This window comes from Parus major, chromosome 20 (assembly GCF_001522545.3).
Source record: "Parus major isolate Abel chromosome 20, Parus_major1.1, whole genome shotgun sequence".
Lineage (NCBI taxonomy): Eukaryota > Metazoa > Chordata > Aves > Passeriformes > Paridae > Parus > Parus major.
In genome coordinates, this window is record NC_031788.1 from 7,554,228 (window position 1) to 7,581,641 (window position 27,414).

Below are 27,414 nucleotides of genomic sequence, written 5' to 3' on the forward strand. Positions count from 1 at the left end.
GGGCGCTCCTGGCCGCGGGCACGGAGCGCTCCAGGAGCCGGTGCCCTGCTGCTCCCCGCACAGGCTGCAGGACGTGGCGCGGGGGCTCCAGAGACGTTTCCTCAGCAAATAATTTGGGAAGGTTGATCTTGACAGTTACAGCAGGAAGCGTGTGGGAAGTGCCATGAGTAACCGGGCTGTGCTGGAGAACGGGACGTGCCGTGCCGTGCCAGCCTTCAGCCTCATCTCCCAAAGCTCCCGGACGCCAGTCACAGCCCGGGACAGCAGCTTGGGGTGCCTGTTCCTGCTTCTCCACCCCAGCCCTGGCGATTAGGGCTGAGCCACGGGGATTGAAATGGGGCACAGAATTCCGGTTATTTAATGACTTGACTTTATGAAAGTGCGTCACTAATTAGAGGCAGGGATCTCCTCAGAGCTGGACTGCTTAAAATTAAAACTACGACGCTGGGGGGACTCCAAGGGCCGGGTGGCTGCAGCGCGGGGCCGCCCCGGCTCCCCCTCCCCTTCCTCCTCCTCCTCCTCCTCCTCCTCCTCCGAGGTTACGCCGGGCGAGGAGCCCAGGGCCACGGGGCGCAGGGCACACCCGGCCCGCCGGGCTTCGCAGACGGGGAGGGACCCCAAAACCCGGCTGGTTTCTTTTTTTGAGGTGGTTGTGCCGCTCCGGCAGAGGGGAGTTGCCATAGAAACGGGGGGAAACCCGGCAGGGGGGGCGGGGAGAGGCACCCGCGGCGCCGTCGCTTTAAGATCGCAGAGGAGGGAGCAAATTACGCAGCTGCACGGCTCATCCCTCCCTCCCTCCTTTCTCCATCCATCCATCCCTCCCTCCCTTCTCCATCCCTCCCTCCTCCATCCCTCCCTCATCCCTCCCTCATCCCTCCAGCGCTCCCGGCCGCCCCGCCGCACCCATGGAGGCCGGCGCAGGTGATGGAGGCGGGGGAGGGCGCGGGGTGCGGGGTGGGGCGGGGGGCACCGCACCGGGTACCCCACCGCACCGGGTACCCCACCGCACCGGGTACCCCACCGGGCCCCGCACCGCCGCCGCTCACCGTCCGCTCTCTCCCTTCCCCGGCAGGTCGCTGAGCCCCCCACCCCGGCGCTGCCGCCCCCGACATCGGCGGGGCCCCGCGCAGGTGAGCGGTGCGGGCGCGGTGCGGGGGGCGCGGTGCGGGGCCCCGCGGCCGCCGTGACTCATCCCTTTCTGGCTGCACATTCGGGGTGGGGGGAGGCGGGGGGCGCAGCCGGGTCTGCCAGCGCCGCTCTGCATCGGGGGGAGCGGGAGCGGGGGGGTTCCCGGGACACAGGGTGCTCGGGGCGGGTCACGCATCGGGCCCGCAGCGCACCCGCATTGCGTGTGCCAGACCCCCGCGGCACACACCAGACCCGTGCTGCTGCACCAGAGCCCACGGCGTGCGCTGGACCCCCGTGGCACGCAATGGACCCACGTCTGACTTATCAGACCCATATCTTAGGTACCCTGACCCGCACTGCAAACCCACCTGGACCCCCACCACACCCACCGGTCCTGCTTCACAGCCCTGGACCCATATGACATGCACTAGACCCACAGCAGCAGCAGCCACGCATTGCACCCACCAGACCTGCACTGCACTTGCCAGACCCACATCTGATGAACCTGACCTATTAAACATGCACCAGACCCTCCCTGCATGCCTCAGACCCTCCTTGCACAACCCAGACTCACATTTCATGCAGCAGACCCTCCCTGCATGCCCCCATCCTACATCACACGCACCAGACCCATATCTCATGCACCAGACCCTTGTCACATGCGTCAGACCCTCCCTGCACGCCTCAAACCCACATCTCATGCACCAGACTCTCCCTGCATCCGCCAATCCCCTGTCACATGGATCAGACCCACATCACATGCACCAGACTGTCCCTGCACACCCCAAATCCCCCCTGCACTCCCCAAACCCACATCTCATGCACCAGACTCTCCCTTCAAGCACCAGCCCCACACCTGCTCGTGCAGCATCCCAAAATGTTTCTGGCACCATGGGGCATTGCAGGAGCTGGGGCTGCTCTGCAATTGACATTTTATTATTTAATGGCTTCATGCTCCATCTCCAAAGGGACACAGGAACACCCAAGCGGGTTGATGAGCTGGGTGCTCTGTTCTCTCCTCCCCACAAGGTCAGCGCTGTGGCTGGTGCACAGAACCCACTGCTGGGTGCCTGTTCTGCTTATAAAATCCCAGTTTTCCCACCCTCTCTGGGCAACAGGCACGTTGTGCTATGACCTTGTGCCAGAAGATGCAAATCCTGGTGGCCAGGGGTCCTGGGGTGGAGGTCAGAGGGGCAGTGCCCCCATCTCGGAAGTGCTGCAGCGGGCTGAGGCAGGAGATGTGGTGTGTGGTTAAATGTGTGGTTAAAGTAGGCCATTCCAGCCGTGTGGAGACCAGGACTAATCCCCCGGCGCCGCCGTCATTCCCAGCCCTCGCTCAAGGTGGATGGTGGTTAGGGGAGACCTGCTTCCGCCGCGAGAGGCACGGAGGGGAGGAGGAGCTGTTGCACTGGAAGCTGGGTTTGTCTTCCAGGTTTTTGCCTTTGTATCTCAAAGGAGTGGGCTGTTCCTTCTGCTTCACACAGCTCAGCTCGGCTCCTGCCAGAGCACCTCTGCAGGATGGGCTGTGCAGTGGGAAGTCACCTCCATCCCATCCTGCTGACCTTCCTGGTCCAGGGTGAGACCACGGGGTCTTCATCCTGGGTATCCCACTCCTGCTCTCATGCTGCTAAGCACTTGTCATGGAGCTCTTCTCACATTTCCCTTTGGCTCCAGAGTCCCCAACAAGACCCCAGCCTTTGCCCTCTGGTCAAGCACCTTATTTTTAGCTAATGAGGGCTGGGAATTGCTGCCTCCCCATTCAGAGTTGCAGCCAGGTCAGCTGGAAAAGTGATGAACTGCATAACCCGAGCTTTCCCAATGGTGTCTGTTTTCCTGTAATCTCTGGATGTCAACTCAGCATTTTATAACAAACAGGAGAATAAAAGGAGATGCTGCTGCCTTTTGGAATGGGATACAACCACTCTTAGCAACATTGATTTTTCTGGTGGTGTTGCATAAACACCCCATGGGGTTTGTCTCTGCTTGTGCCCCAAGCACTCGGCTCTGCCCTGAGCTGGATTTAGCGTTGGCTTTGGCAGTGCTGGGTTAGCAGTTGGATTTGAAGGTATTAAAGGTATTTTCCTACCTAAATGGGTCTGTGATTCCATGATCTCCCTCTGCCTAGGACCCAGGTGAAGCTTTGGGATGAACCCCTCTACACTGGAGCAGAGGCTTCCAGCTTCTGGAGATATTCCTACATCCTTGGAATCTTCTTGGAGCAAAAGCAAAGCAATCCCTGTATCCCAAAAAACCCCCATTGCAGGAGGAGGAGTGGACATGGTCATGGCAGCCCCCAGCTGCCCAGGTGGTGGCCCCAGTGCTGACCTCCTCCTGCACCAGGACTTCTGCCAACCCTGGCTGCTGGATCCTGCTCCTTCCCACTGCAACCCAGCTGTATCCCAGTCCCTTTTCCAGTGCAAGCCTTGCCACTGTCCAGGAACGAGAGCTCTGCCCCACGTCTGCTGCTGGTTGTTGGCCACATCCAGCACTGTGCTTATTTTTAGTGTGTAGAAAAGCAGAGCTGGTGTCAGGAAGGCAGGGTAGGTCCTTGTGAGCCCTTTCTGGCCCCTGGAAAAACAAAGCTGTGATTTTCCTGTGTGTTCCCCCTGCTTTTACTCTTGTTCATCCTGGGAGGCTGAAGATCTCCCAGGGGACCCATGGGGACACCACGGTTCCTCTCCCAGGTCTCTGCAGTGGGTGAAGCTGCTCTCAGACGCTTGGGCTCAGTGCCACCATTGCAAAAGATTCCTCACACAGGATGTGCCAAGGGAAACACAGAAATCCGGCTGCAGGCAGGATGATGGGAGCCTCGACAAAGGAAGCAGTCAGCGAGAAATCCAGGGAAATGTGGAGGCTGCTGGCACAGCAGTGTTGTGCTGAGCATAGACATGGGCACTGAGCTTCAGGCTCTCACACCTCTCATGATCCCTGTGGGGATGGGGTGAGCTGGCAGCAGCTGGATCCCTCTGAATCCCACAGAAGCTGAGCTTAGGAAGCTGATGGGAGCAATCTCTTGAGCCTGCAGCCATGAAACCCTCAGTGGAACAAGCTGAGGAACCATTGGAGGTTTCAGGGTCTCTCCAGGCATCCTGTGTCCCTGTTTCCCATATGAGCAGCATCTAGGAAGGGCCATACCTGACTGGCTTGTCCATCACTGACACAGCCAGGGGATCCAGCAAGGAGTGGGGAAGTGGCAGGATTTGAGGTGAAGAAACATCTCTGTGGGGCAGTGATCCAGCTCAGCCTGGGGCACCTCACTGCTCTGCCATCCATCGCTGTCATGGTGTGATGAGTAGGTCAGCAGTGCCCCAGGTCCCCTTTTTGGCTGGCAGGAGCTGGGGACCCACCAGGAGATGAGCCCACGGTGTCACCCACGCCAGGACAGTGGCACTGTGGGGGCTTGTGCTGATTCTGCATCCCAGCCCTCTGTGGGGGGTCTGCTTTTTCATGCTGTAGCTCCAGCTGTTTCCTTATCAAGGCCCATTGCTTTTATTTATCAGGAATTCCCCAGGCTAATTCCACTGGATGGAACAAGCCCTGGTTCTTGCTGTTGTTGGTAAAAGCTCTGTCCTTCTGTTCCACATGTGCTGAGAGACTCACAGGGAGTTTTGCTGTCAGCAGCACCAGCAACACACAGGTCTTTGCAATGGGCAGTGTCCACCCTGCTCAGCCCTCAAGCTGCATTTTAGGGGATTTGCAGGGTGCTGGACCACACAGGTGGTTTGCAGGACAATCTCTGGATTTGGTGTACGTTGGAGTGTCGGACCCTGGCCCATGCTGGCATTCCCAGGTAGTAAGGGCAGACACAGAGGTGCTGTGCTGAGCAGGGTCCTGCTGGTCCCCCTGTGTGGAGACAAGGCAGTGCCCCACAAGTCATCTTTGTCTTGCTCCATGAATTGCTCTGGCCACCCCTGCTGTGGAGACAGGCTGAGAGAGCTGGTAGAGAAGAGAAGGCTCCTACGAGACCTTAAGAGCCTCTCCCAGTGCCTGAAGGGGTTGCAAGAGAGCTGGAGAGAGACTTTGGACAAGGAGTGGCAGGACAAGGGGGAATACCTTCCCACTGACAGAGGGCAGGGTTAGATGGGATATTTGGAAACAATTCTTCCCTATGAGAGTGGTGAGGCCCTGGCACAGGCTGCCCAGAGAAGCTGTGGCTGCCCCATCCTTGGAAATGTTCAAGGCTGGGTTGGACAAAGCTTGGAGCAACCTGGGATAGTGGAAGGTGTCCCTGCCCACAGCATGGGGTTGGAATGAGATGGCCTTCAAGGCCCCTTCCAACCCAAACCATTCTGTCATTTTAACCCCCTGCTATGGGCAGGGATGCCACCCACTAGACAAGGATTAATCCTGGATTTCCCCTTGCTTTCCTGGTGAGGCTCCATTGGTGCTGCAGCTACTCATCCTTGTGCATGGGGGTAATTCTGAGTGCAGATCCATCATTTCCTCTGCCCTTAGCAGCCACATACCACATGGGAATGTGTGTGTTTAGCTTTGGTGCTGAATCTGCCCACCCTGCCTGTCCTGGGCAGCCTGTGGGCACAATGAGGCTTCTGGGGAGATTGAAGTGGCTGGTTGATCCTTTGGGAATAATGACAATTTATTATCACTGATTAAATTCCAGACACCCTGGGTGCTGTGAGAGGCATCAGGCCTCAGTGTGGGCACCAGGCAAGTCTGCAGCAGTGAGAGGAGGAGGAAATGAGGTCCCCAGACACGAGGCCAAATCCAGATGTCCCCACAGAGCCGTTCCAGGCTGTGGATGCTGGTGGCAGGTTCCTGGGGTGTGGTGTGGGGTGCTCTCAGGAGTCCCATGTGCTGGACACACAGGTGCCATCCGCAGTGCTGGCACTTGCTGGTGTCAGGGGGGCACAGAGGGACCCCTGCACAGAGCAGTGTGGCATGAGGGTGACCTCGCCATGAGTGGGGAAGGTCCAGGTACAGCTGAGCTGATGATGGGCACCACAGGGATAATACCAGACACCACTGGACTGCAGGGGAGGGGGTGAGGAATCAGCCCTCTCAAATCTCCCTAAATCCCTGCTCGAGAGCTGCTGGAGTCCAGGCTGTGCTGCAGCCCCTGTGGCGCTGCTGGAGGGTGATGGAGAATCCTGGAGGATGCTCCTGCCAGCCTGAGGCCACGCGCGGCTCTTGCTGGATGCTGATTCACACTGCTGCAGTAGCAGAGCTCGCTGCCCACTTGGGAACAGTGATCCAGCAGGACTAAACACTGCCTTATCCTGCCCAGGTCATCTCTGGGAAAATCCATCCCAGGTGGGAGCAGCAGGATCCCAGATCTTTCTTGTAGTGTCCCAGGAGTGCTGGCATCCCTCTGTCATGGGGCACTGTGCCTGCTGAGACTTGGGACTTCACAGCACCAGTGCCCTGGGATCTTTGATGCCCTGGTTTGGGGATCAGGGAGCAGCAAATGTGGGCAGAGGAGGGGCCTGGGCTAGCCAGGGTGGGCTTTGAGGTATCCTGGAAGAAGAATGACCTGGGGTGGCAATTGCAGAAGGCTGAGTTGGATGTTCTGCCTCCTCTGTTGTCCCACTCCTCGCGCTCCCCTGGAGCAGGGCCAGCAGCACGGAGTGTTTCCTGTCACCCATCGATTATGTGTTGGCAGGTCCCGTCTCCTGCATTGTTCTGCCAAAATCTGAGATAAATGCTGGCATTGTGAACAGGCCTGGGGTTCGGGGGGCCCTGGCCCGTCGGTCTCTGGCAGTGTGGGAGCACAGTGGGGATCCCAGCGGTGCCATGGGATGCTCGGCAGGATGCGGGTGCTGAGCAGGTGCTTCCCTCACTCCCTCACATCCTGCGTGTGCCCAAGGTGCTGCAAGCCTCTGGATCTGGCCTATTTATTTACAGGAAAGTGGGCTCTGTGTTCCCCTAGGGATTAGCGGCTGCTGCCTCATCATGCAGGGTTCTGTTCTTCCTCACCTGATTTCACAGCTGAATGGGGGATTTGCACTTAATTAAGGAAAAGCAGGCACGCAGCCCACTGCAGGGAGAGCTGCCTGCCCGGGGAGCTCCATGGCTGGGTCATAGCCCTTGTACCATCTCTGCCCCCAGTTATGCCACCACTGCAGGCACTCTGTCCCTGTGGCATTTCCCTGGTTCCTGACAGGGATGGGGATCTGGGAGCAGGGGGAAGGATGTGCCATGATGAGAAAGGAGCTCCAGACCATGGGCAGGCACCTGCTCTGCTTTTCGGTTTGCCTTTCAAATTAAGAACACCCTTGCTGTGTGCCCACAGGATCCTGGTGGGACTGCAGGCAGGCAGCATTCTGGCATTTCTGGGCTGTGGGAGACAAGTGGGAAGCAAAGCCCAGATGTGCAGGGGATGCTGTCCTCATCTGTCCCTTTACTGGTGGCCCTGGGGTCTGTACTGATGCCCTGGTGCCAGGGCTCACCCCACAGGGTCCCCATCTCATCAGGGCTATTTTCCTGCCTTCACCTGCTCTCTCTGTTGCCTTCACCCGCAGTTCCCTGTGCCCAGGACCCGTGGCACCGCGGCCATGTCCGTGCCGGGGAGCAGACGCGCGTCCACAGGATCACGAAGGTGAATATGCTTCAACCTCTGACCTCGGGACTGGACACCAGCGGCTGCAGCCGGGATGAGACGATCCCCACGATCCCCACACCATCACCAGCTGCCACTTCGCAGCACGAACCCCCAGCCCAGCTTTCAGGGGTTTGCATGGCACTGCCCGCTGCACAGCACTTCCCTGTCCGTGCATGCAGCTCCCCGAGTGCTGCACGCCCCGTCCCTCTGTCCGTCTGTGCCACGGCCAGGACCGACCCCTCCGTCCGTCCAGGCGAAGGCAGGCAGTGGTGGAGAGCACTGGGTTGGGGCAATGAAACTGGGAGGTATGTTAGCCCTTGGAAAATGTCTCCTTGAGCTGAGTGGTTAAGAGAAAAAGAGAGAAAAATCGTTTATTCCCCTCCCATTGTCTCCATGACCTGGACTGCCGTTAGGGAGGTACAGGCTCAGCGTGGGCAGGGAGAGGAGGCAGAGCTGCCCACGTTAGGTGATGCTCTGGCAGATGTGGCTCGAGCTGTGCCGGGACTGAGCTCCCAGGGGACTCACAGGGGGCTCCCGAGGGGCTTCCAAGGGGATTCCAGGGGTTCCCAAGATCCTCAGGGTGCAAGGATGCTGTGCCAGCATCCAAGGGCTGCCACACCAGGGAAGTGGGAGAGGGTGGACATCCCCCCAGCCCTGCCTTTGTGCCCGTCGCCATGTCCGTGCAATTTTGATCCCTGCTGTTTGTTTTGTCCTTTTGTCTTGTGTGTTCTCGGTGTGGTGGTTGGCAGTCGCGGGGTTTATGGACGGAGTGGCTTTGCCTCCTTCTTTAAGTCTTCAGCGCCCTCAGCCACTCGGCCTGAGACACAGCCTCTTCTCCCTGCCTCCAGGCGCCCCTCGCCCCCCGGGAGGGACACCTACGGCACCTCCTCGCTGAGCAGCAGCAGCAATTCTGGCTCCTGCAAGGGCAGCGACAGCAGCCCCACCCCAAGGTAACCCATCACCCGTGGCCCCAGGGCGGCTGCCGGGTGTCCCCGGGCAGGGGGAGCAGCTGCCGGTGCCGGTGCCCAGCGGGGACAGGAGCACAGGGGCCGCTGGAGCGAGGCTGTGCGCTTGATGGCTGGGGGAGCCGGAGCTGGCGGAGCTGCTGGTGTGTCTCCACAGACCCTCACTACCCTCCTCCTCCAAACCTCTCCGCCGCTGTTGTTGTGTCGTCTCCCTCCCTGTCCCCCCGCCTGCCACCCAGGGATCCCCCGTCCTCTTCCCTCCGTCCTGCTGTGGCCGTGGCTTGCACGCTGCACGCTCCCTCCCGCCACTCCTGCTTTCCAAGGAGCACCCGGATCCTTCCAGACCAAAGGCATGAGGGCAGGAGCTTCGCTTCCATCCCCTCGTGTTGCCCGGCAAAGGTTTGGCAAGAGCTGGTGGCCCCCCGGCTTCTCAGCAGGGAGCTCCGGGTGTGTTCGGGGCACAAACAGCCGGCACCAAGCTGTGGGATGGGCACCAGCCCCACCCCTGCAGGCACAGCAGCCTGTGGTGCACTGCTCGTCACCTGCCTGTCCCCTGCCCCTGCCAGCTCCCAGAGGTGGAATCATTCTGGGAGGATCTGAGGGGTCCGAGGACGACATGGTGAGCAGGTGTCATGTGTGCTGTGGCCGGAGGCAATGACCGTCCTGCTGCTATGGGGCATTCCAAGGCATGGATGCTTCTAACACGATGCTTCTGGACATGGCTAAAGGCTGCTGGGCTGATGGACACCATGCAGGGGGGCTTTGGGATGCCTCCTTTCCATACACAGGGAGCTTGGACCCCCACTGCCATGCCAGAGCCACTCATGCAGCTCCCAGCTCTCCACGTGCCTCCCATCTTGGCCATGTAGCCCTGGCCCTGGCCAGCCCCTGCTCTCCACACTGTCCCAGGCTTTGGGCCAGAGGTGTCACTTCCTCTGCCCCAGTGCCAGTGGTGGCACAAGGAGGGTCCAGACGTGCTGCTGGCCCAGCTCGGAGCAGATGCTGGATTCCCTGGCTTGCTCTAGGGAAGGAGCATCGTGGGCAGGACAGCCACTATCTCAGGACCTGCTCCATCCCAAACCCTTGTGCCTCCATCTCTGGCAGGGCTGATCCCACCCTGGGGTCTCCATCCACTACAGTTATTTCCAGGAAGGTCACTCTGGGCACACAGAGTCCTTGGTGTCCATGCACCACAGAGGGAGAGCACCTGGCAGCAGCAGCCGTGTGTCCAGGAGCTGCACCCACACTCCTGCCAGGGCACAGCACCAGAGACACCCACCCTGTCTGTCCTGCCAGAGGCACAACATGCAAGACACCCACCCTGCCCCTCTTGCCAGGGCACAGCACCCTCACACACCCACCCTGCCCCTCCTGCTCTCAGGGCTCCTTTGGGATGTGTTATGGGGCTGCACCCCAAGAGCAGGCCTTAGAACCCCTGGGTCAAGCCTGTGCTGACCCTCGCACTGGTAGTGGGTGACATCTGTGTCTCCTCAGGCGCTCGTCCAAGTACAACCTCTGCAGTGACAACCATGGGATAAAGCCACCGACGCCGGAGCAGTACCTGACTCCCCTGCAGCAGAAGGAGGTCTGCATCCGGCACCTGAAGGCTCGCCTGAAGGACACACAGGAGCGGCTGCAGGACAGGTGAGCACAGGAGCTCATGGTGAGGGTGCCAGCACCAGCCATTGCCACCCGCTGTGGCAGCTCCTGTCTGGGACTGGTCCTTTTGGTGTCTCAGTTCCCAGCACGGCACCTTGTCCTCGTGCTCGTGCGCAGGGTGCGGGGTCACAGCTGTACCACGGCATTGCTGGCATGAGAGATCTGTCTCTGCTGCCTGTCCGACCTGGGAGCTGCAGATCTGGGGACTGGAGAGCCCCACGTCCCACCTGCAGTGGCTGTGTTCTGTGTCCTCACCCTGTTCTAAGTCCCTGCCACGCTTTTGCTGAATTTCAGCGTCAGAGGGTGGCTAATCCCCATCTGCTCCTCTCAGGCTTAGGCACAGCCCCGCCGCCGTGCCAGCTGCCACGCGCCTGCCCGGGGCACCTGCCCACCCCCACGCAGCCCTCAGGGAACCTGGGTGCTGCAGCCTCTCTGGGAGAAGGCTGAGTGTCACTTCCAGGGATCCCTGAGCTCCCCTTGCTCCCGACAGTGCTGCCAGGGGGCCCTGAGCATGTCCTGAGGGTCCTCAAGCATCAATCCTGAGGGTCCCTAAGCATCACTCCTTGGGGTCCCTGAGTATCGCTCCTGAGAGCCCCTAAGCATCACTCCTTGGGGTCCCTGAACATTGCTCTTGAGGCTCCCTGCGCATCACTCTGAGGCTCCCTGAGCATCACTCCTGAGGGTCCCTAAGCCACTGCCTCCATCCCTTATTCCCAGTTGGGAGTGTTACTGGGTGATCTGGTGGCAAGCCAGTGCTGGGCACACGAGGACAGGGCTGTCCCTGTAGCCCCCTCAGCGCCGCCGTGGTGCCCTCCCGTCTCCGCAGGGATGCTGAGATCGAGGATCTGAAGACGCAGCTGTCACGGATGCAGGAGGACTGGATCGAGGAGGAGTGCCACCGCGTGGAGGCCCAGCTGGCGCTGAAAGAGGCCCGCAAGGAGATCAAGCAGCTGAAGCAGGTCATCGACACGGTGAAGAACAACCTCCTGGAGAAGGACAAAGGCCTCCAGAAGTATTTTGTGGACATCAACATCCAGAACAAGAAGCTGGAGACGCTGCTGCACAGCATGGAGGTGGCACAGAATGGGGCGCTGAAGGAGGAGGGCGCCGGCGAGTCGGCCGGGGGGTCCCCGGCCCGATCCCTCACCCGCAGCTCCACCTACACCAAGCTGAGCGACCAGGGAGCCGGGGACCGCAACGTGGGGGGCTCGCAGACCATCTCGCTGGACGAGGGGGCCGACAGCGGCTTCGTGGGGATGGAGGAGGCTCCGGGCCACACGGACCCGCTGGAGGTGGGGGGTGAGCTCGGCACCCGCCTGCCCCCCAACAACACCTACGAGAAGGTGCTGGGACTGCGGAGCAGCGTGGAGGCGGGGGTGCAGGCCAGCTGCATGCAGGAGCGGGCCATCCAGACGGACTTCGTGCCCTGCCAGCCCGACCTGGACACCATCCTAGAGAAGGTGATGAAGTCCCAGGCTTGCAGCTTGGGCAGCCCCACCTCCGCCTGGGTCTCTGAAATGGAAGACACGATGCCCGTCCCCGAGCTCACCAACCCCACCGGGACCACGGACCTGATGGTGGCCGAGCCCGACGCCGCGACGGCGGCTGCCAGTGCCGAGGGGGGTGTCCCCTGCAACCCGGCGGTGCGGCAGCCCCGCAGCTCCAGCCCCTCGGTGGCCATCGCCTGCGTGGCGGAGGAGGAGCTGACGGAGGTGACCGGCTGCGAGACCAACCCTTCCAAGAGCTACTGGAGCCGTCACTTCATCGTGGATCTGCTGGCGGTGGTGGTGCCGGCGGTGCCCACGGTGGCCTGGCTGTGCCGCTCGCAGCGGCGGCAGGGCCAGCCCATCTACAACATCAGCTCGCTGCTGCGGGGCTGCTGCACCGTCGCCCTGCACTCCATCCGCAGGATGGGCTGCCGCCCCGTCGCCAGCCCCGGCCCCGGAGGCACTGCCCAGCCCTGACCCCTCCGGCGCCTTCCACCCGCCCCCACGGACCCGACTGCTGATTGTAAAGCCCCGGCGTGGCACTGGCGGGTGGGAAGGGCCCGAGGGGTCTGTGGGTGCATCGAGGTGTGCTGCCCACCCCCCCAGCTCCTTTTCCCTGAAGGAGGGAAAGAACCGTTGTTGGAAGAGGGTGTTGGCAGCCAGCGTCACCCCCCGCCGATGGACACCTCTGCCTGTGCCTCTGGCTGCGGGGGGCTGTGGCGCTGCACCCGCCAGGGGGGCTCTCCCTCCATCGCACTTGCTTTTTGTTTGTCGCCGGGTTATCCCCGGGGCCAGCCCTGCCACGGGCGGGTGATGAGGAGGAGCCGCTGGCAGCGTGGGGCTCTGGGGATGCAGCGGTTCCTTGCTCCAGGTGCGGTGTCTGTCTGTGGGCAGGGGGATGGGGGGTCCTGGCCAGACACAGGGATCAGCTCCGGAGCGGCTCGGGCCAGACCTCCATTCCCTAGGAGATACCTCCCCACCCTGGGATGGAACTGGGCTGCAGCTCACGCACGGAGCCCCCCGAGGAAGCCGTGGGCTCTCCCTCCCTTTGCTTTGCACTATATTCACTTTTTTTTGGGTAGAGACTGAAGCCCGGCTGTTGGGACTCTGGCTGCCGGGGAGCGGGGCCGGGGCTCCTGCGGTTCTGCCAGCCGTGATGCCGGTGATCCCACCACGTGCTGGAGCTCGGATGCCTTTGCTGGGGTGCGGGCAGTGCCGTGCAGGCAGAGCCAAGCCCTTTGCCGCCCCGGCCCACCCAAACCCCCGCTTTGCTGGTGGCCTCCGGAAAAATGCCTTTTTTTTTTTGTTGTTGAAACACAAAGACAGCAAGGATTGCTCAGCGGGGCTGTCGGGGCGCGGGACTTGGGGCTCCCCCGGGCGCGCCGCACTCCCACCCCACGAATGTCTGTGGTTTCTTCGTGACTTGAACTAACAGTGTTTCCCCCAAACCCCAACCCAAGCCCACTCCCCCAGCCATGGGTGCCATCGGCCCGGTGCCCTGGCAGCCGGTGATGCTCCACACGCCGGTGTCCAGTGCTCCCCAGAGGGGCACATGCCACATCCTGTGTGCCCCACACTTCCCTGCATCCCCCTTCTGCCGGCTCTGCCCGTGCTGGGGGGCAGTGGGGACAGAGCTCTGCCACCAGCACAACACCAGGTGCCGGGGGAAAGATTTGGGGAGCAGCAGTGTCCAGGCAGCCGGGGCTGATGTAAGTGGAGCTGGGATATTCGCCTCTCATGCAATGTATTTGTGGATCTGTGTACACGTCTGTTAGACTATCCAAAGCTTTGCCAAGAAATAAATGTAACGACTATATTTGAAAGACAAATCTATATAATATATTTTTTAAATACAGAACTGAAAAAGCTGTAACCCCCCTCTTCTTGTTTCCCCTGTCCTGTACTTGCTGTCTGTGGTGGATGTAATAAATGTCGCTGGGTCTGTGTCTGCTTTGGCTGGAGCCAGCCCTTGGCATCCACCCTGGGGAGGGGTGGCCCAAGCAGGGACACGGGGACAATGGGACCCTGGTACAGGACATCTGCCCCATCCCTGCTGAGGAGAAGAAGGACCACCCAGCAGCCACCCAGACTCTGAAGGGATAAGGAGTTTTGTGCTAAAATAGCTCCTTTGGAGGTGCTGTGGGTTCCCCATAGAAGGCCCTCTGGGCTTCCAGCATCAGCTGCCAGAACAATAGTGATGGTGTCACAGGTCAGGGATGGAGTGGTCCATGGACGATTTCACCAGCCCTGATGAGAGCCTGAGCAGAGGGAAGAGAGGTCAGTGGGGGGAACCCGGGGGTCCCTGTGGGGTGGGAGGTGGGGGGGGTCCTTGCAGCCCCATGCTCTCACCGTTTGACCATGTGCTCGTAGATAACGGTGGGGATGATGGTCAGTGTCACCACATTCCCAGCCCCCGCCAGCACCTCCATGAGCTGCTTATCCTGCAGGAGAGAAAAAGGGGGTCCATAGGGTGCCCAGCTTAGTTCAGCATCCCTCTCCCTCCTGGATTCTCTGGGCACATCCTGGACTCCCCAGGCGTGTCCTGCAGCACCAGGGCACAGCCCTACCTTCATGCCGATGACGTTCTGGCCGTTCACCTCGCAGATGCAGTGGTGGGTGAGGAGCCCGTTGCGGGCGGCCGAGCTGTCCTTGGCCAGCGACACAATCTTCCCCTTCTTCACCACAATGCCGACGTGGCCGGTGCTGTCCTTGTGCACGGTCACGGTGCGCTGGAAAGGCCTGTGGGGAGAGCACCCTCAGTGCTGCCACTGGCACTGCCACCAGCACCGCTGCCACCAGCCACTCACCTGTCCCGCACCACCATGACAATTTTTTCAGGGTTGGCCTTTTTCAGCGCGCGCTGTGCCTTGTCACTGCTCCAGCCTGCGCAGTTCTTGCCGTCGATCTGCAGCACCTGGTCCCCGAAGCGCAGCCCCACCAGCGCTGCTGGCGAGTTGGCCTTCACCAGCTGCACGAAGATGCCCTGGGGACACAGTGGAGTGGTAGCACTCCGATGGCTGTGCCACGCACCGTGGTATGCCATGCCATGCTGTCTGCAGCCTGCTGTGCTGTGGCATGCTGTGGCATTTAATGCCACACATTGCCGTGCCATGATACACTGCCGTGTCACGCTGTGCCTACTGTCATGCTCACGCCGTGTCACATCGCGCCATGACACACCATCCCGTGCCAGCCCAGCCCCGTGCCATGCCCAGCCCCTCACCTGGTCAACGTTCTTCAGATGCAGCCCTGTCTTGCCCCGCTCATCCTTGCACAGGTGGATCTCCCGCACACCTGGCTTGATCTCTGCCCGCCGCAGCCCCGCGCTGTTCCCGCTCAGGGGGGCGACCAGCTGGCCTGGGGAGGGCCCAGCGGGGGTCAGTGCCTGCGGGGGAGCTGGGGGTCAGTGGGGACAGGGGGGACACAGAGCCCTGTGCACCTCAGCCTTTGGAAGTGCTGCATCGCTTTCCCAGGCAGGATGAGGAGCCAGAGGGACCCCCATTATGGCATGGGGAGCCAGGTGGGGCAGGGAGCTGCCAGCCCAGACACCTACGGTGCTGTCCTCAGTGCGCAGGTTCTTCTGGATCTCCTCACTGGAGAGCGCCAGCCCCATGTAATTCTCCAGCTCAGCTAGGTTGGGGTACAGCACAGGTGGCTCTGAGGGACATACCAAGTGTGGTCTCAGCTCCTGGAGCCCCCAACCCACAGCCATTGCCCTCTCTATCCCAGGAGCCCCTGGGACCATGGGCCAGCAAAAAGAGACCCCAAAATCCCATCCCCAACCCGTGCACTGAGCTGTGAGGGGGTCTCAGCTAAGCCCCCCCCACACACACTGAGCATCATTGCCCACCCAGACAGCCCCAGCACAGGGTGAGCTGATCATGCCCCACCTTACCAGCACCCGAGGTGAGCTTCGGCTTCTCTGTGACCACTGTGGTGGCGGGGGTCCTCACCCCAGCTGCTGCCTGTGCCTGCCAAGAGACAGGATGCTCGATGCTGTGCCCCCCACCTCAGGGACCCTCTGAGGTGAGGCCCCACAGGGACCCATTGGGGTCTGCTCAGCCCCTGTAACACTGCTGAGCAGGCACTGACCTGCAGAACCTGGTGGCCCTTCATGTCCTCCAGGGAGGGGTAGAGTGTTGCCATCGCTGCTGCTGTCTGGGGACAGGGATGGGGCTGTTCAGGGACTGGGTGGCCTCTCTCGAAGCATCCCTCCCAGCCCGTGTACCGGAGATGGGCTGTCACCTGAGTCTCCAGTGACTCAAGGCGGTGTCACCAGGGCCATCACCACCACCACTTCCTGGTGGCTGGGACATGGATTTCTGTGTGCCAGGCAGGTCCTGGTGCCCATGTTCCCCTGCCCCACAGAGCCATCCCAACACCACCCAGATAGGGGAGTGGGATATCCCATGGAAATGGCTCCTTTGCCCTTCATCACACCCCTCTGCTCCCCATGTCCAGCTGCTGCCAGTGGGGCCATTCCAACATTACCCAGACACAGCAGTGAGATGTCCCATGGGAACAGCCCTCATACACACCATCAGCCCCCTCTTCACCTCATGTGCCCAAGGCTGTGCCCCCCCAAACCTATTCTATAGCATCTTGTGCCCTAAAAAGCATCATCCAAAACTCATGGTGTAGGGGCCAAATCCAGATCCAGCTCTGAGCCCTGTGAGAACCAGGCATGATCCCACCAGCAGCCCAGGGACAGCAGCAGCAGCATCCAACAAACAAAACCCCCCAAGTGCACCCCTGGACTCACCTGCCAACAGCTCCCAAAGCCTTGTGACACCCTCTGCCTGGCCCCTGGATTTTATAGCCGGGCCCAGCCCAGGGAGGGGCCAGACAGCCTCAGCTGACTGCACCTGTAGGTGCAGAGTAGGACAGAGGTGAGGAAGAGGAAGGTGAAGGCAACAATACATAGAGACCTGGCACTGCAGGGATGGGACAGGGATTGGGATGGGGACAGGGATGGCTTTCTGTAGGTTTGGGCATCCTGGGGAAGCAGGGGTGGAGCTGTACCCCCCCCATGGTGCCCTCCCCCCCCAACTGCATCACTTCTCCTGCCACCCTCAGCACGTGGCTTGGCCCCTCCTGGGCTCCACAGGCCCTGCTCGGGGGTGAAGGGGGTTCCCCACCGTGATCCCTTGCGTGGGTGGTGGCTCCTGCTGACACCTCGCTGCCCTGGCGTGTGCGGCTGACGCGGCCCTGACTGGAATCCCGTATCCCACACCCTTCCAGCCGTCACCTGGAACACGTGCCAGGTGTGGGAGTCCCATGCTGCAGGTGGAGAAACTGAGCCAGCACAGAGCTCAGAATGGGGCGGCTGTGGCATCCTGCTGCCATGGGCCATCACCATGTCACCTGGGGATCCAGCCCACCAGCAGCCAGCAGTGACATTCTGCTGCTGGCATTGAGGATGCCATGGGCCACCGTGTCCCCAGGGGCTGGGCAGGGGGGTGCTGAGAGCACTTAGGCAGGCCTGGACCTGGTGGCACCAGCCCAGAACTCCCTGGCATGGGGCCAGTCCCACTGTGGAGCTGCAGCCAGGCACATCCCAGCTCCCTGTGCCTCTGCTCCACCGTGCCAGGCCAGGAGGAAGTGTTTTATTTACCGGTGTTATTTTTAGCTGGATGGTGCTCAGCTGCCTTGACCAGCCCAGGACAAGAACAGCTCGAGCACCAGGAGCAGAGTCCTGCATAGACACTGAGGTTTGTTCCCTGGAGTCTGTTCATTCCCTGAAACCCTCATCCCCACAAAGGCACAGCTGGAAGGACTCACACCCCACCTGCACTCATGGCTGCTCCAGGAGTTGTGCAGGGGCTGAGGGCCCAAGGGCAGGGGGCTTCCCTCAGCCTCCCCCTGCCCTGGCTTAGCCCCAGCCAGAAGCCATGGCACTGCCTGGCACCGGTTAATAATTAAAGCAAAAAGCTTTGCAGAATTGAAACCCAAACTGGCCTCAAGCTTCCACCCAGAAACAGCCACAGCAAAGGACAAAGCAGGGTGCTAGTGCCCCACAAGCTCCTGTTCTGCTTCATTGAGCAGCAATTAAGGGCAGTGCTAATTTGGGCACAGCCCTGTGCCAGCCCCGATGGCACATTGATGCATCCCAATGGCCAAGCTGCACCTGCCCCTGGGCCACTGCTCCCTCCAGGACCCATTACACACAAACTTGGCTTGGCAGCTGGGACAGGCTGTGTTATTGATCGTGGCTGTGTTATCACTTGTGGCACACTGATCAAAGGTTGTCAGCAGAGGAGCCAGGCACTGGCTCACAGTGGTGCCTGAGCAGGTCCTACACACACAACACCCACAGCTGCAGCAGCAAAGGCCAAAGCAGGTGATGTGCTGTGCCCCATACGCCACGTCCAGCTTTCAAAAAGGACTGAAATAAATCCAGAAAGATGTAAGGAAAGGCAAGGACCATGGGAACATGCATCCATCTATCCCTCATGCTTCCAGTCTGGGCTGAGTCACAGCCACAAGGGCACGAGGCTGTGAGGGCAATGCTTAATAGGTTATGGTGAGGCAATTAATTATGCAAATTCCAGCAGGCCGCCATCACCTCCCTACAGAGCACAGGAGCGAGCCCCAGGCATCTTACTGTGCTCCCAGGGCTGAGCACCTGAGCCTCACACTAAGTCACAGCACCCCATGAGCCTGGCACTGCACCCTGTGACCCTGGCACAGCAACCACAGCACTCCGTGAGCCTGGCACAGCACACAAAGCACCCCATGAGCCTGGCACTGCACCCTGTGACCCTGGCACAGCAACCACAGCACTCCGTGAGCCTGGCACAGCACACAAAGCACCCCATGAGCCTGGCACAGCACCCTACAAGCCCAGAGCAGCACCCACAGCACCCCACACAGCACCCCCTGAGCCCAGCCCAGCCCCTGCTGAGCGACAGATGGGCGAGGAAAAACCTCCAGGACACAGGGCTGAGAAAAGCCAGCATAAAGCGTTTTTATTGCGATAATAAACTGGATACCTTTGTGCGGCGGAGAAGGAAGTGACCGGCGGGAATTTCTGTTACCAGCGGACTGGGCAGGGCAGAGGGGGGCACAGGGGACAGCTATGCATCCTGTGACACCAGGCAAGCAGCGATGACCAGCATCAGGTGGCAGGAGAGAATGGGCAGGTGTGCTCAGAGTGGGGACAATGTGGGGGCTGATGGTTCCTTTCCATGGGGAAGGAGGACAGAGGCATTTTTGTTGAGCCCCCACCACCTCCCCTGCAGACAGAACCTTCCCCTTGTCCAGTTTTCCTTTTTTCTTTAAAGAAAGCTCCATGCTACGGGATTTTCAAGGTGTGGTGGAGCTCTGGTGGAAACCCAACTCCCTAAATCCAAAAGTGGTCTGGAGGGGAAGGCAGGCCCACCATGAGATGACAGGGGGAAGCAGGGGCAGAGCAGCCCTCCTTTCCCAGAGCAAACCCACAATGCCTGCAGTGATGCTCCTCAGGGAGCAGGGAAAGGCCAGGCTCCCTCGCTGTCCCATTCCAGGCAGAATTCCTATGAACAATCCTAGTGCTACCTTGCTCTCTGCATCCCTTCAGCCTCAACAACCTCACTCTGCTATGGCTTTTGCAGCAGCAGCAATTTCTGGTTTGAAAACACCATAAATCTGCATGAAAACGAGTAACTAACAGGATTCCTTTTGTTCAAATGACTCCTATCTAAGGTCAGCCCATCTGCGTGCTACTGGGAAAACGTAGTCTACACCTGGAACAAAAATAAGATTAAGAACTTGACCCAAAAAGAGTTGAGGTTTACGGCGTATAGTTTAAAAAGACATAAAAACACAATACAAGGAGGAAGAGTCAGACGCAAAGCTTAGTGACCAAAGGCATTCAATCAAGGTGTAAGGTTATACAATGAGTGTAGTGGGCTATCAGGAAAAGCTCCGTATAAAGTCATGTGCACTCTTCTTGAAGCTGAGATTCTGGATTCCTCCATGTGCCAAACCTGGGGAGAGAGGAGAAGCAGTGTGACAGAGTCTGCCTGCCCACCTGATGAGTGGGGATGTGCCCAGGGCACAGCAGCCTCCACACAAACCACACCAGGCCCTCAGAGGCAGCCACAGCTTCTCTGGGCAACCTGTGCCAGTGCCTCTCCACCCTCACAGTGAAGAATTTCTCCCTAATATCCAATCTAACCTTGCCCTCTGTCAGTGTGAAGCTGTACTAGCTTGCCCTGTCACTTCAGACCCTTGTGTGAAGCCCCTTTAGGCTCTGGAAGGTGCTCCAGGGTTTTCCCAGAGCCTCCTCTTCTCCAGGCTGAGCAACTCCAGCTCTCAGCCTGTCTTCATAGCAGAACTGCTCCAACTCTTGGGTCATAGTCACAGCCTCCTGCCCACTCCATCAGCCCCATACCCTGGCAGCAATGAGAGGCAGGAGGGGGTGTGCCAAGCCCCCCTGGTACAGCAACAACACTCAGAACCCAAGGTACCAAGAACTGGCACTGCAACACCTCCATGACATGAACCCAGCTCTGCCACACTGGGATCTTTGCATGCAGCACTGTAGTGATCTGAACCCCAGCTCACCAGACTCCCAAGAGCAATTTCTACCCACAGCCAGATACCTGCCCTGTCCTTCTCATATTCCCCACAACTGCCCACTCCCCACTCTTGCCCTCATCCCACCTCCCCACACTGTCCCAAAATCAACCACAGGGGCCTTGAGCTGTCCTCAATCCACACAGTCCCTGACAGAAGCTGCCCCTCCTTACCCAAGGACAGGGTGCTGGGATGGGTCATTCCAATTTCATGAGCTCCACGTCAAAAATTAGAGTGGCGTTTGGTGGGATGATCCCTGGGTGGCCAGTGGAGCCGTAGGCGTAATCTGGGGAGATGGTCATCTTTGCCCGCTGACCAACGCTCATCTGGGGCAGGGACAGAAACAGGGATGTCAGGAGATGCGCACAACTGCCAGGTGAGTGACAGAGAGGGACACACACCTGTCCTCACTGCCTTCCCTACACTGGGCAAGAGAGCCAGGCTGCACAAACCAGAGGAGAGGGAAGAATGTCAGGGAATAGGTAGGCAGCACGGGCTGGAAAAAGAGCAGGGCTTAAAAAGTCCTTCACACGAGAAAAGGAAGGGAATGCCAGGCCATTCCCTCCAGCCACCAGCATCCTTGTGCTGGCTGCACGGCACAGAGTGAGCAGTGTCACGCGGGCAGGAGCCGAAGCTGTGCTGTGCCCACAGCGTGGGATCACAGCCCGGAGCTGTGCTGTGCCCACCAGCCCTCCCTCCGCGTGGGCTCCGGAGCCCGGGAGGCCTGAGCGCTCCCGCCGTGCTCGTTCAGAGCTGACTCAGTGCAGAAATGTCACCGCTGAGTCACCGACGTGCCGTAGGTGTTGCTGGGGCCTGGCCCGGCTCCATTCCTGCCAGCTGGCAGGTGGCAATGCAGAAGGTGATATTCACACCCACACCTCCCAGCGCCGAGGGGGTGGAACAGGGGGATAAAATAAAAAAATAATAAAATAGGGATTGAGCTGCATGCACACTGATTCCTGCCCACGCTGCGGCTCCCGGCGCAGCACAGCCTGGCACGGGGAGCGCGAGGCGGAGGAGCTGCGGGCACCTGAGCGACTCCTTCCTCCCAGCCACGGATCACCTCCTGCTTGCCCATCACAAACTTGAACGGCTTGTTCCTGTCGCGGGAGGAATCAAACTTCTTCCCATCCTCCAGCATACCTGGGGAGAGAGAGGGAGATGATGGTGATACAGGGACAGAGCCATGCACATTAATGCGAGATGCTGTGACCTGGCAGCCCGAGCAGGTGACAGTCACATGGCTCTGTGTCAAAGATGTGTCTCAGCTTGTCCTCCTTTTCCCTGAGAGACACCTGTGTAGGAGGGGAAACCCCTGTGGCATCACCCATCCTGGGGCAGGGAAGGATGACACTTAACTGTTTTGGATGAAAGAGAAATGCTCCTCTGGGCCAGGACCAAGGACTGACAGGGGAGCAGATGGATGGGGGAAGAAAATCTTGCCCACCTTGCAATACTACCAACAACCACTTATCAGGTATCAGGATCTGATCTTGTGTTTCCCATCCCACCAGAAAACATGCCTCTTCACTCATTAGTCACCCAAAACACTGATGACACTCCAGCCCTCTATCTGGAGGCTGTGACTGGCCTCCAGCCCTGTCTATGCCCAGCTATTTAAGGCCAAATCCCTCCTGGAGCCAGGAATGATGATGGGGAGAGGCAGCACCAAGAGCTGGATACATGTGCCTGGGGCAGCCCTTGTTCCCCAGCAAGGGCTGAACCAGGCTGATATCCCCAGAGCTAAATATAACTCCCCAACATGAGCTAAGGAGGAATTTCCTCCCCTCCCTTGCTCCCTGTGTGACCTTCTTGGGGAATCTTGGAGCTGGCACTGCCTTATAGGAGCAGTAACTCCACCAGTCAGCTCCCATAAGACAGATCCAGCTCTGTATTAACACAGCCAGCACCCTGTAGAATAAACCTGTGTGGTAAGAGCAAAATTAAACTCTCATCCAAAACACTTCTTTCCAAAACAGCCTAAAAATCCTGCTATCCTGGCTGGAAACTGCTCTACAGTCTTGGAAAACCAAACTTCCTCAGGATGGCATGGAGTAGATTGACTTCCATTTGCCAGGGCATGTGTGCAAGGGAGAAAGTGCGGAAAAGATGGGATGGGGTGGCTCAGCTCCTGCTTTCTCTCAGCACAGTGGGAGAAAATACATCACTTTTGCAGGGACAACAAGCACTGAGACCTGTGGGCTCCTCTCAGGGAGGAGAATAAAGTTTTTAATTTAATAGACAGCAAAAATCCCTTCTCCAGGGTGTCGAGCATCAGCTCAGCCAGTCACGCTCTAGCCCTGGACTTTGGAATAGTAAATCTGGAGTTCTCTTATTTCCTCCTTCCAGGATAAACCTCTTGTTGCTGAACCTGCTTCCAGCCCCATTTGGCACTGCTCCTTGCTCCTGTCCACTGGCCTTCCTCCTGCCTGGCAGCAGGGACACAGGGCAGCCCATGCCGGCTGGCACTGGCAGCGCTGCCTGGCTGCGGCCCCAGCTGACCCCGACTCGGCTCCGAGCCCTCCCGTGCAGCAAGGGCCGAGGTGGCTGAGAAGGGACAGAGAGGACAGCTCTCTGCCACCCTTCTCCCTGGACACCCATCAAGGAAAAACCCTAGGGGCCAAGCAGCACAACCCCCTGCTTGTCACAGCAAGCAGGGACTACCGGGATGCTCCCAGGGCATGTGCAGCCTGCAGAAGTGCATCCCTTTTGTTGTCCTGACCAGGGAATGCAGAGGCATCAGCAGCAGTGCAGGAGATGCTGCCAACCTTGCACAGGAATGGATGGCACTGCCCAACCCCACTGCCAAGCTCACCTATCCCAGTCCAGCCTCAGGAACTGTTTCAGAGCTGGCAGCTCCCTGGCTGCAGAAGAGAGGGATTGATGGACTATGCTGGTTGCAGCAGCCCAAGGGATTGATCACTCAGCTCTCTCTAACCAGGATGGAGAAGGCCATATGTGGGAGCTTGTCCCTGCTCCCCAGCATAGGGCTGCCATGCTCCCCCATCATGCCAGCTGGGAAAACAAAGAGGCTCCAATCCTTCATAGACTGCATCCTCATCTCAGGCACTTCCTCTGCCCACAAGCCTCCTGGGAGATTTCTCCAGCCCTGGACAAGTATGAGCAACCATTTCCTCATCCCTGCTACCCCTGAGCAAGGAGATAACAAGATCTTAAAGCTATTATGGAGGCAAAGCATCCTTTGGCAAAAGCAGCTACCTCAGCAGAGCCCCAGGAGCAGCAGACAGCCCCTGACAGTGCTCCATGCTTGTCACCCCCAGTCCTGCAAGGAGAGCAGAACTCACACAGGTGGATTATGGAGACCCACTTGCCCTGGCTCCCACCGAGAAAGATCTGAGCCCACAGAGATCCCAGTTGGACTACACAGACCCCAATGGGTCTCAGGAAATCACTGTGAGGAAGAACAGAGAGCCCTACAGCTGAGGCTGCAGCAGCCATGGGATGGAGTGGGGGCTCTGGAGCCCCAGCCCCAGCCAGGCAGCGTGGCCCAGCCAGGTCTTTGCCACACTTGGCAGGCAGGAGCTGGGAGATGCCGGCTGCAACGTGCGACTTGGCTCTGGGCCCCCCTGGGCGGGCAGAGGCGGCAGCGAGCAGTGCTGGAGCAGGCAGAGTCAGCCCTGGGACAAACCTGCCAGGTCGGGTTCTGCCGGGGGTGCAGAGCCCCACCCGCACCCCCTCCATCCCCTCTGGGGCGCTGATCCTTGGCACGGCCATTGCCCAGGGGCTCTGGCACAGAGCCAGCCTCCCAAGGAGGCAGGAAGGACCAGAGCAGTGGGGCAGGCACCTCTGCTCCAGCTGGGACAGGATGGAAAACCCTTCCCAGAAGCCCTGGAATACCCAGCATGCTCAGGACAGGGATGCCTGGATGAGGTTCAATCCTGCTTCCACCAGTACTCCCATTATCACCCACAGCTGGATGGAGAGAGGGCTCTGCCCACCATTCTTGAGGCCTGGCAGGACAGGACCTCAGTGCAGGCAGGGAAGGGGGAGCAGGAGATGGCACTGAGCTACCACAGCTGCCACAGCCCATGGACCGGCAGTCACACGCCTTGGAGGAACACCTCACAACCACAGGGCATTCTGTGAGCAGCAGGAGAGCATCAAGGGCAGCATCCAGAGCAGCCTGGGGAGCACCACTGCCCCAGGGACTGTGCACAGGTTCTGGGGAGGACAGCAGTCCTCTCAGTGCTATCCTGCTGGAAAAAGGCAGTTCCTCCAGTATCCCTCTCTGCTCCAAGCTCAACTCCCTCACAGACCTGGATGCTGAGTGTGCTTTGCCACTCAGGCAAAGCCGTTTGGCCAATCCATGGCAGACTTGCTCCTGTGTTGGCATCCCCAGAATGACTATGGTCCCCCCATTTCCCCTCCTGAAGAACAGAAGGGTGCCCAGAGTCTCCCCACACAGCTGGTCCCTCTGGCACCAGCACTGCAGGACCCCCAGCTGCACAGCACCCCCACTCTGCTCCCTGCCCTGACTCAGGTGGGCTTAACTCTGTTGGCCCCCAATCCACATCCTCTCCCCACTGATTCACTCCCTCACTCCATCCCATGCCAGTTGCTGCAAGCAAACCAAAGTGTGCTGAACACACTGGGCACATCGGGGAACTTTATCCTTGGTTTTGTTCCTTTAAGAGCCCTACACAGCAGATGTCACATCAAAGGCTCTTTGGGACACCCCATGGCACAAGCTCTCCACAAAAAGACCCAAGACCTGGAAGGAAAGAGGTGGAACAGGTTCAACTCCACAGGTTGCTCTTCTCTCAACCTCTTTCCTCTGCACTGCCCCCCTGGACCAGGGCTGTCTGTCCATCCTGGGATGCTTTTGGTAGGGCCATGCCCCATGGACCAGCAGAAGCAGCACCAGCCACTGGCTGACCAAGCTGGCTCCCCACAGTCCCTCACCCTGGGATCACCTATTTTTTCCCCAAGAGGTTTTTACCCAAACCACTGTGCATCCATAACCCAGCACAGGGAGAGCTGCCTCCTGCATAGCACAGGCTGGATCTCCCCAGCACCAGAGCAAAGGGCAGCTGGGGACAGAGCCAATACAGGGCTCTGGAAGGAGTCCTGGAGCTCGGCACCTCCAGCACTGCACTCTGTCACCATCCCTGATGCAGCTCTCGCATCGGCAAGCGTTGCAAACAGGCTGGGAATCAAAGGTTTGTAAGGTTTCCCTTGAGCCAAGCCCCGCTCCAGTCTCTGGCAGGGCTGGCTGCAGGAACTGCACTGCCGATGGAGGGAAATGGCATCAGGGCCTGGAGGTGTTTGATTCCTGCTGCCTGCCGAGGCGGAGGGGCAGGAGCTGCCTGCAGACAGAACGTGGGTGGGGATAAAGGACAAATGGAGACAATAATAACAAAAAAATAAAATAAAGGAAATTAGAGAACTGCTCCCAGGCACAGGAGATCACTGCTGCTGGGGAGGGTCTGTTGTGAGCAAGTCACCACGTAGCACTTTGCCTGAAGTGACCGTGACATGGGGACAGGATGCTGGTGACCCCCAAACAGCTCTGCCGGGATGGGGGACAGAGCTGGGGACAGCAGCCAAGCTCCAGCAGCGCTGCAGGAGGGGAGAGCCAGCGCAGAGAACCAGAGGGTTGGGAGCCTGGAGGGCTGGCAGGCGGCAGGACTGGCCCACCGGGAGCCACTTGACTGCCTGCCAGCCTCTCTTTGTTCTTCCACCGGCGGAGGAAACGGGGCGGCCGGGCAGACCAAGCTGCTTCCTCTCCCTGCTGACGAGGGAACTGGAAGGACAGGGGAGATGGAGGAGCACCAGATGGGCTGGATGCCCGCCGAGCCCTCCTGGCAGGCTGGGCCCCGCTACGCAGAGAGGGGAACCCCCAGCCCCCCAGGGGGAGGCCGAAAACGCTGGGGCAAGAAGGGGAATTGGTTATTAGCAAAAACAGTCACAAATGAGTCATTAACTCGTTTTTACTAAGCTAACGAGCCAACGCTGTACAAAAGGCAGCCCAGGGGGACAAGAGCCCCCAGGATGATCCCCAAAGCATTTTCTGGGGTCCCAAGGTTGGCTTCTTTCCCCCCAGCTTGCAGAAGGCTGCTGGAGGACATGACCCTCCCTGGCTTTGGGGCAGCCCCTCATCAAAGCTCTACCACGACCACTAAACAGTGCCCTGGTTACCTGCACCAGGGCTCCCCCAAAAAACCCCAGGATGTGGGTCTGGGGCGGCCCCGCGGATACCTCTGGTGTCACCCCACAAGGGAGAAGGGACTGCAGCAGGACTGGGGAGGGGGATGCACTCCTGCAGAGAGCTGTGGCAGGAGGGACCCCGCTTTGAAGAAGAAGACCCCAAAGCTCCCGGGGGGAGACTCGTGGAGCCCATGAGGGTCCCAGGCCCGGCCGCCCCACAGCCCAGGGCTCTACCCGGTGTGCCCCCCGCCTGCGCCCCGGTGTCCCCTGGGTCGTTCCCCGGTGCACCCCCGAAAAGGTTGGATAAGCGTGGGAAAGGCCCCTTCATTGAAAAGGCTGCGGGAAAGACGGGGACAACGGGGCCTTTCCACGGCCACGGGCCACAGACAGGCCCTCCATCCCCACCCCGGGGCTCATCCTCGCTCCCCGGGAAAGGCCCCCGTGGCGGCCCGCAGCCCCCTCTGCCCCATGGAGCGCCGCGGCCCATCCAAGCAGCCGCGCCCGGGGTCCCTGCAGGCAGCCGGGGGCGGGGGGGCGGCAAGCCCCGCTCCCTCGGTGTCCGGGCCGTCCCGACCCTCCCGCCCCTCCGCCTCTGGGCTCGCGGGGCCGCCCCGCACTCACCCGTGTAGTGCACCACGCAGGTCTGGCCGCGCTTGGGGAACGTCCGCCCTGCGGGGAGACACGCGCCATCACCCCGCGGCACCGGGACCCGCACCGGGACCCGCGGGGAGGGCAAGGAGAAGGGGTGGGGGGGGAGCGGGCTCGCCGCGGCTCACCGTCGCCGGGGGCGATGGTCTCCACATGCACGCCCATGCCGGTGCCGGTGCCGCTCGCACCCGCAACGCCCGCAGCCCAACGGAGGAGGGGCCGCGTGTGCGCAGCCGCGGCG

General features: G+C 60.0%; 3 protein-coding genes across 4 annotated transcripts; 1 reads left to right on the forward strand and 2 right to left on the reverse strand.

Moving 5' to 3' along the window:
• Window positions 1-764: 764 nt before the first annotated feature.
• Window positions 765-13,627, forward strand: SNPH (syntaphilin). 2 transcript variants are annotated; one of them, XM_033519030.1, is made up of 6 exons: window positions 765-921; window positions 1,073-1,130; window positions 7,608-7,684; window positions 8,437-8,637; window positions 10,147-10,296; window positions 11,138-13,627. In XM_033519030.1, exons 3-6 carry the CDS (start codon window positions 7,641-7,643, stop codon window positions 12,273-12,275), a joined length of 1,533 nt encoding a protein of 510 aa, XP_033374921.1. In that variant the 5' UTR covers window positions 765-921; window positions 1,073-1,130; window positions 7,608-7,640; the 3' UTR covers window positions 12,276-13,627. The 2 variants fall into 2 exon arrangements, with proteins under 2 accessions (XP_033374921.1, XP_033374920.1); XM_033519029.1 differs by lacking the exon at window positions 765-921 and having other exon boundaries at window positions 1,114-1,130; window positions 7,608-7,992.
• SDCBP2 (syndecan binding protein 2) lies at window positions 13,615-18,647 on the reverse strand. The gene is made up of 9 exons (XM_015647193.2): window positions 16,561-18,647; window positions 15,891-15,956; window positions 15,694-15,769; window positions 15,352-15,455; window positions 15,022-15,183; window positions 14,606-14,781; window positions 14,366-14,537; window positions 14,148-14,239; window positions 13,615-14,056 (listed from the first exon to the last, which is right to left on the reverse strand). The coding sequence occupies exons 2-9, from the start codon at window positions 15,942-15,944 to the stop codon at window positions 14,002-14,004; spliced, it is 891 nt and encodes a 296-aa protein (XP_015502679.1). The 5' UTR covers window positions 15,945-15,956; window positions 16,561-18,647; the 3' UTR covers window positions 13,615-14,001.
• A 94-nt stretch (window positions 18,648-18,741) lies between these two features.
• On the reverse strand, window positions 18,742-27,410 carry FKBP1A (FKBP prolyl isomerase 1A). The gene is made up of 5 exons (XM_015647218.3): window positions 27,302-27,410; window positions 27,147-27,194; window positions 21,388-21,500; window positions 20,531-20,683; window positions 18,742-19,765 (listed from the first exon to the last, which is right to left on the reverse strand). Exons 1-4 carry the CDS (start codon window positions 27,336-27,338, stop codon window positions 20,555-20,557), a joined length of 327 nt encoding a protein of 108 aa, XP_015502704.1. The 5' UTR covers window positions 27,339-27,410; the 3' UTR covers window positions 18,742-19,765; window positions 20,531-20,554.
• Between the last annotated feature and the right edge of the window lie 4 nt (window positions 27,411-27,414).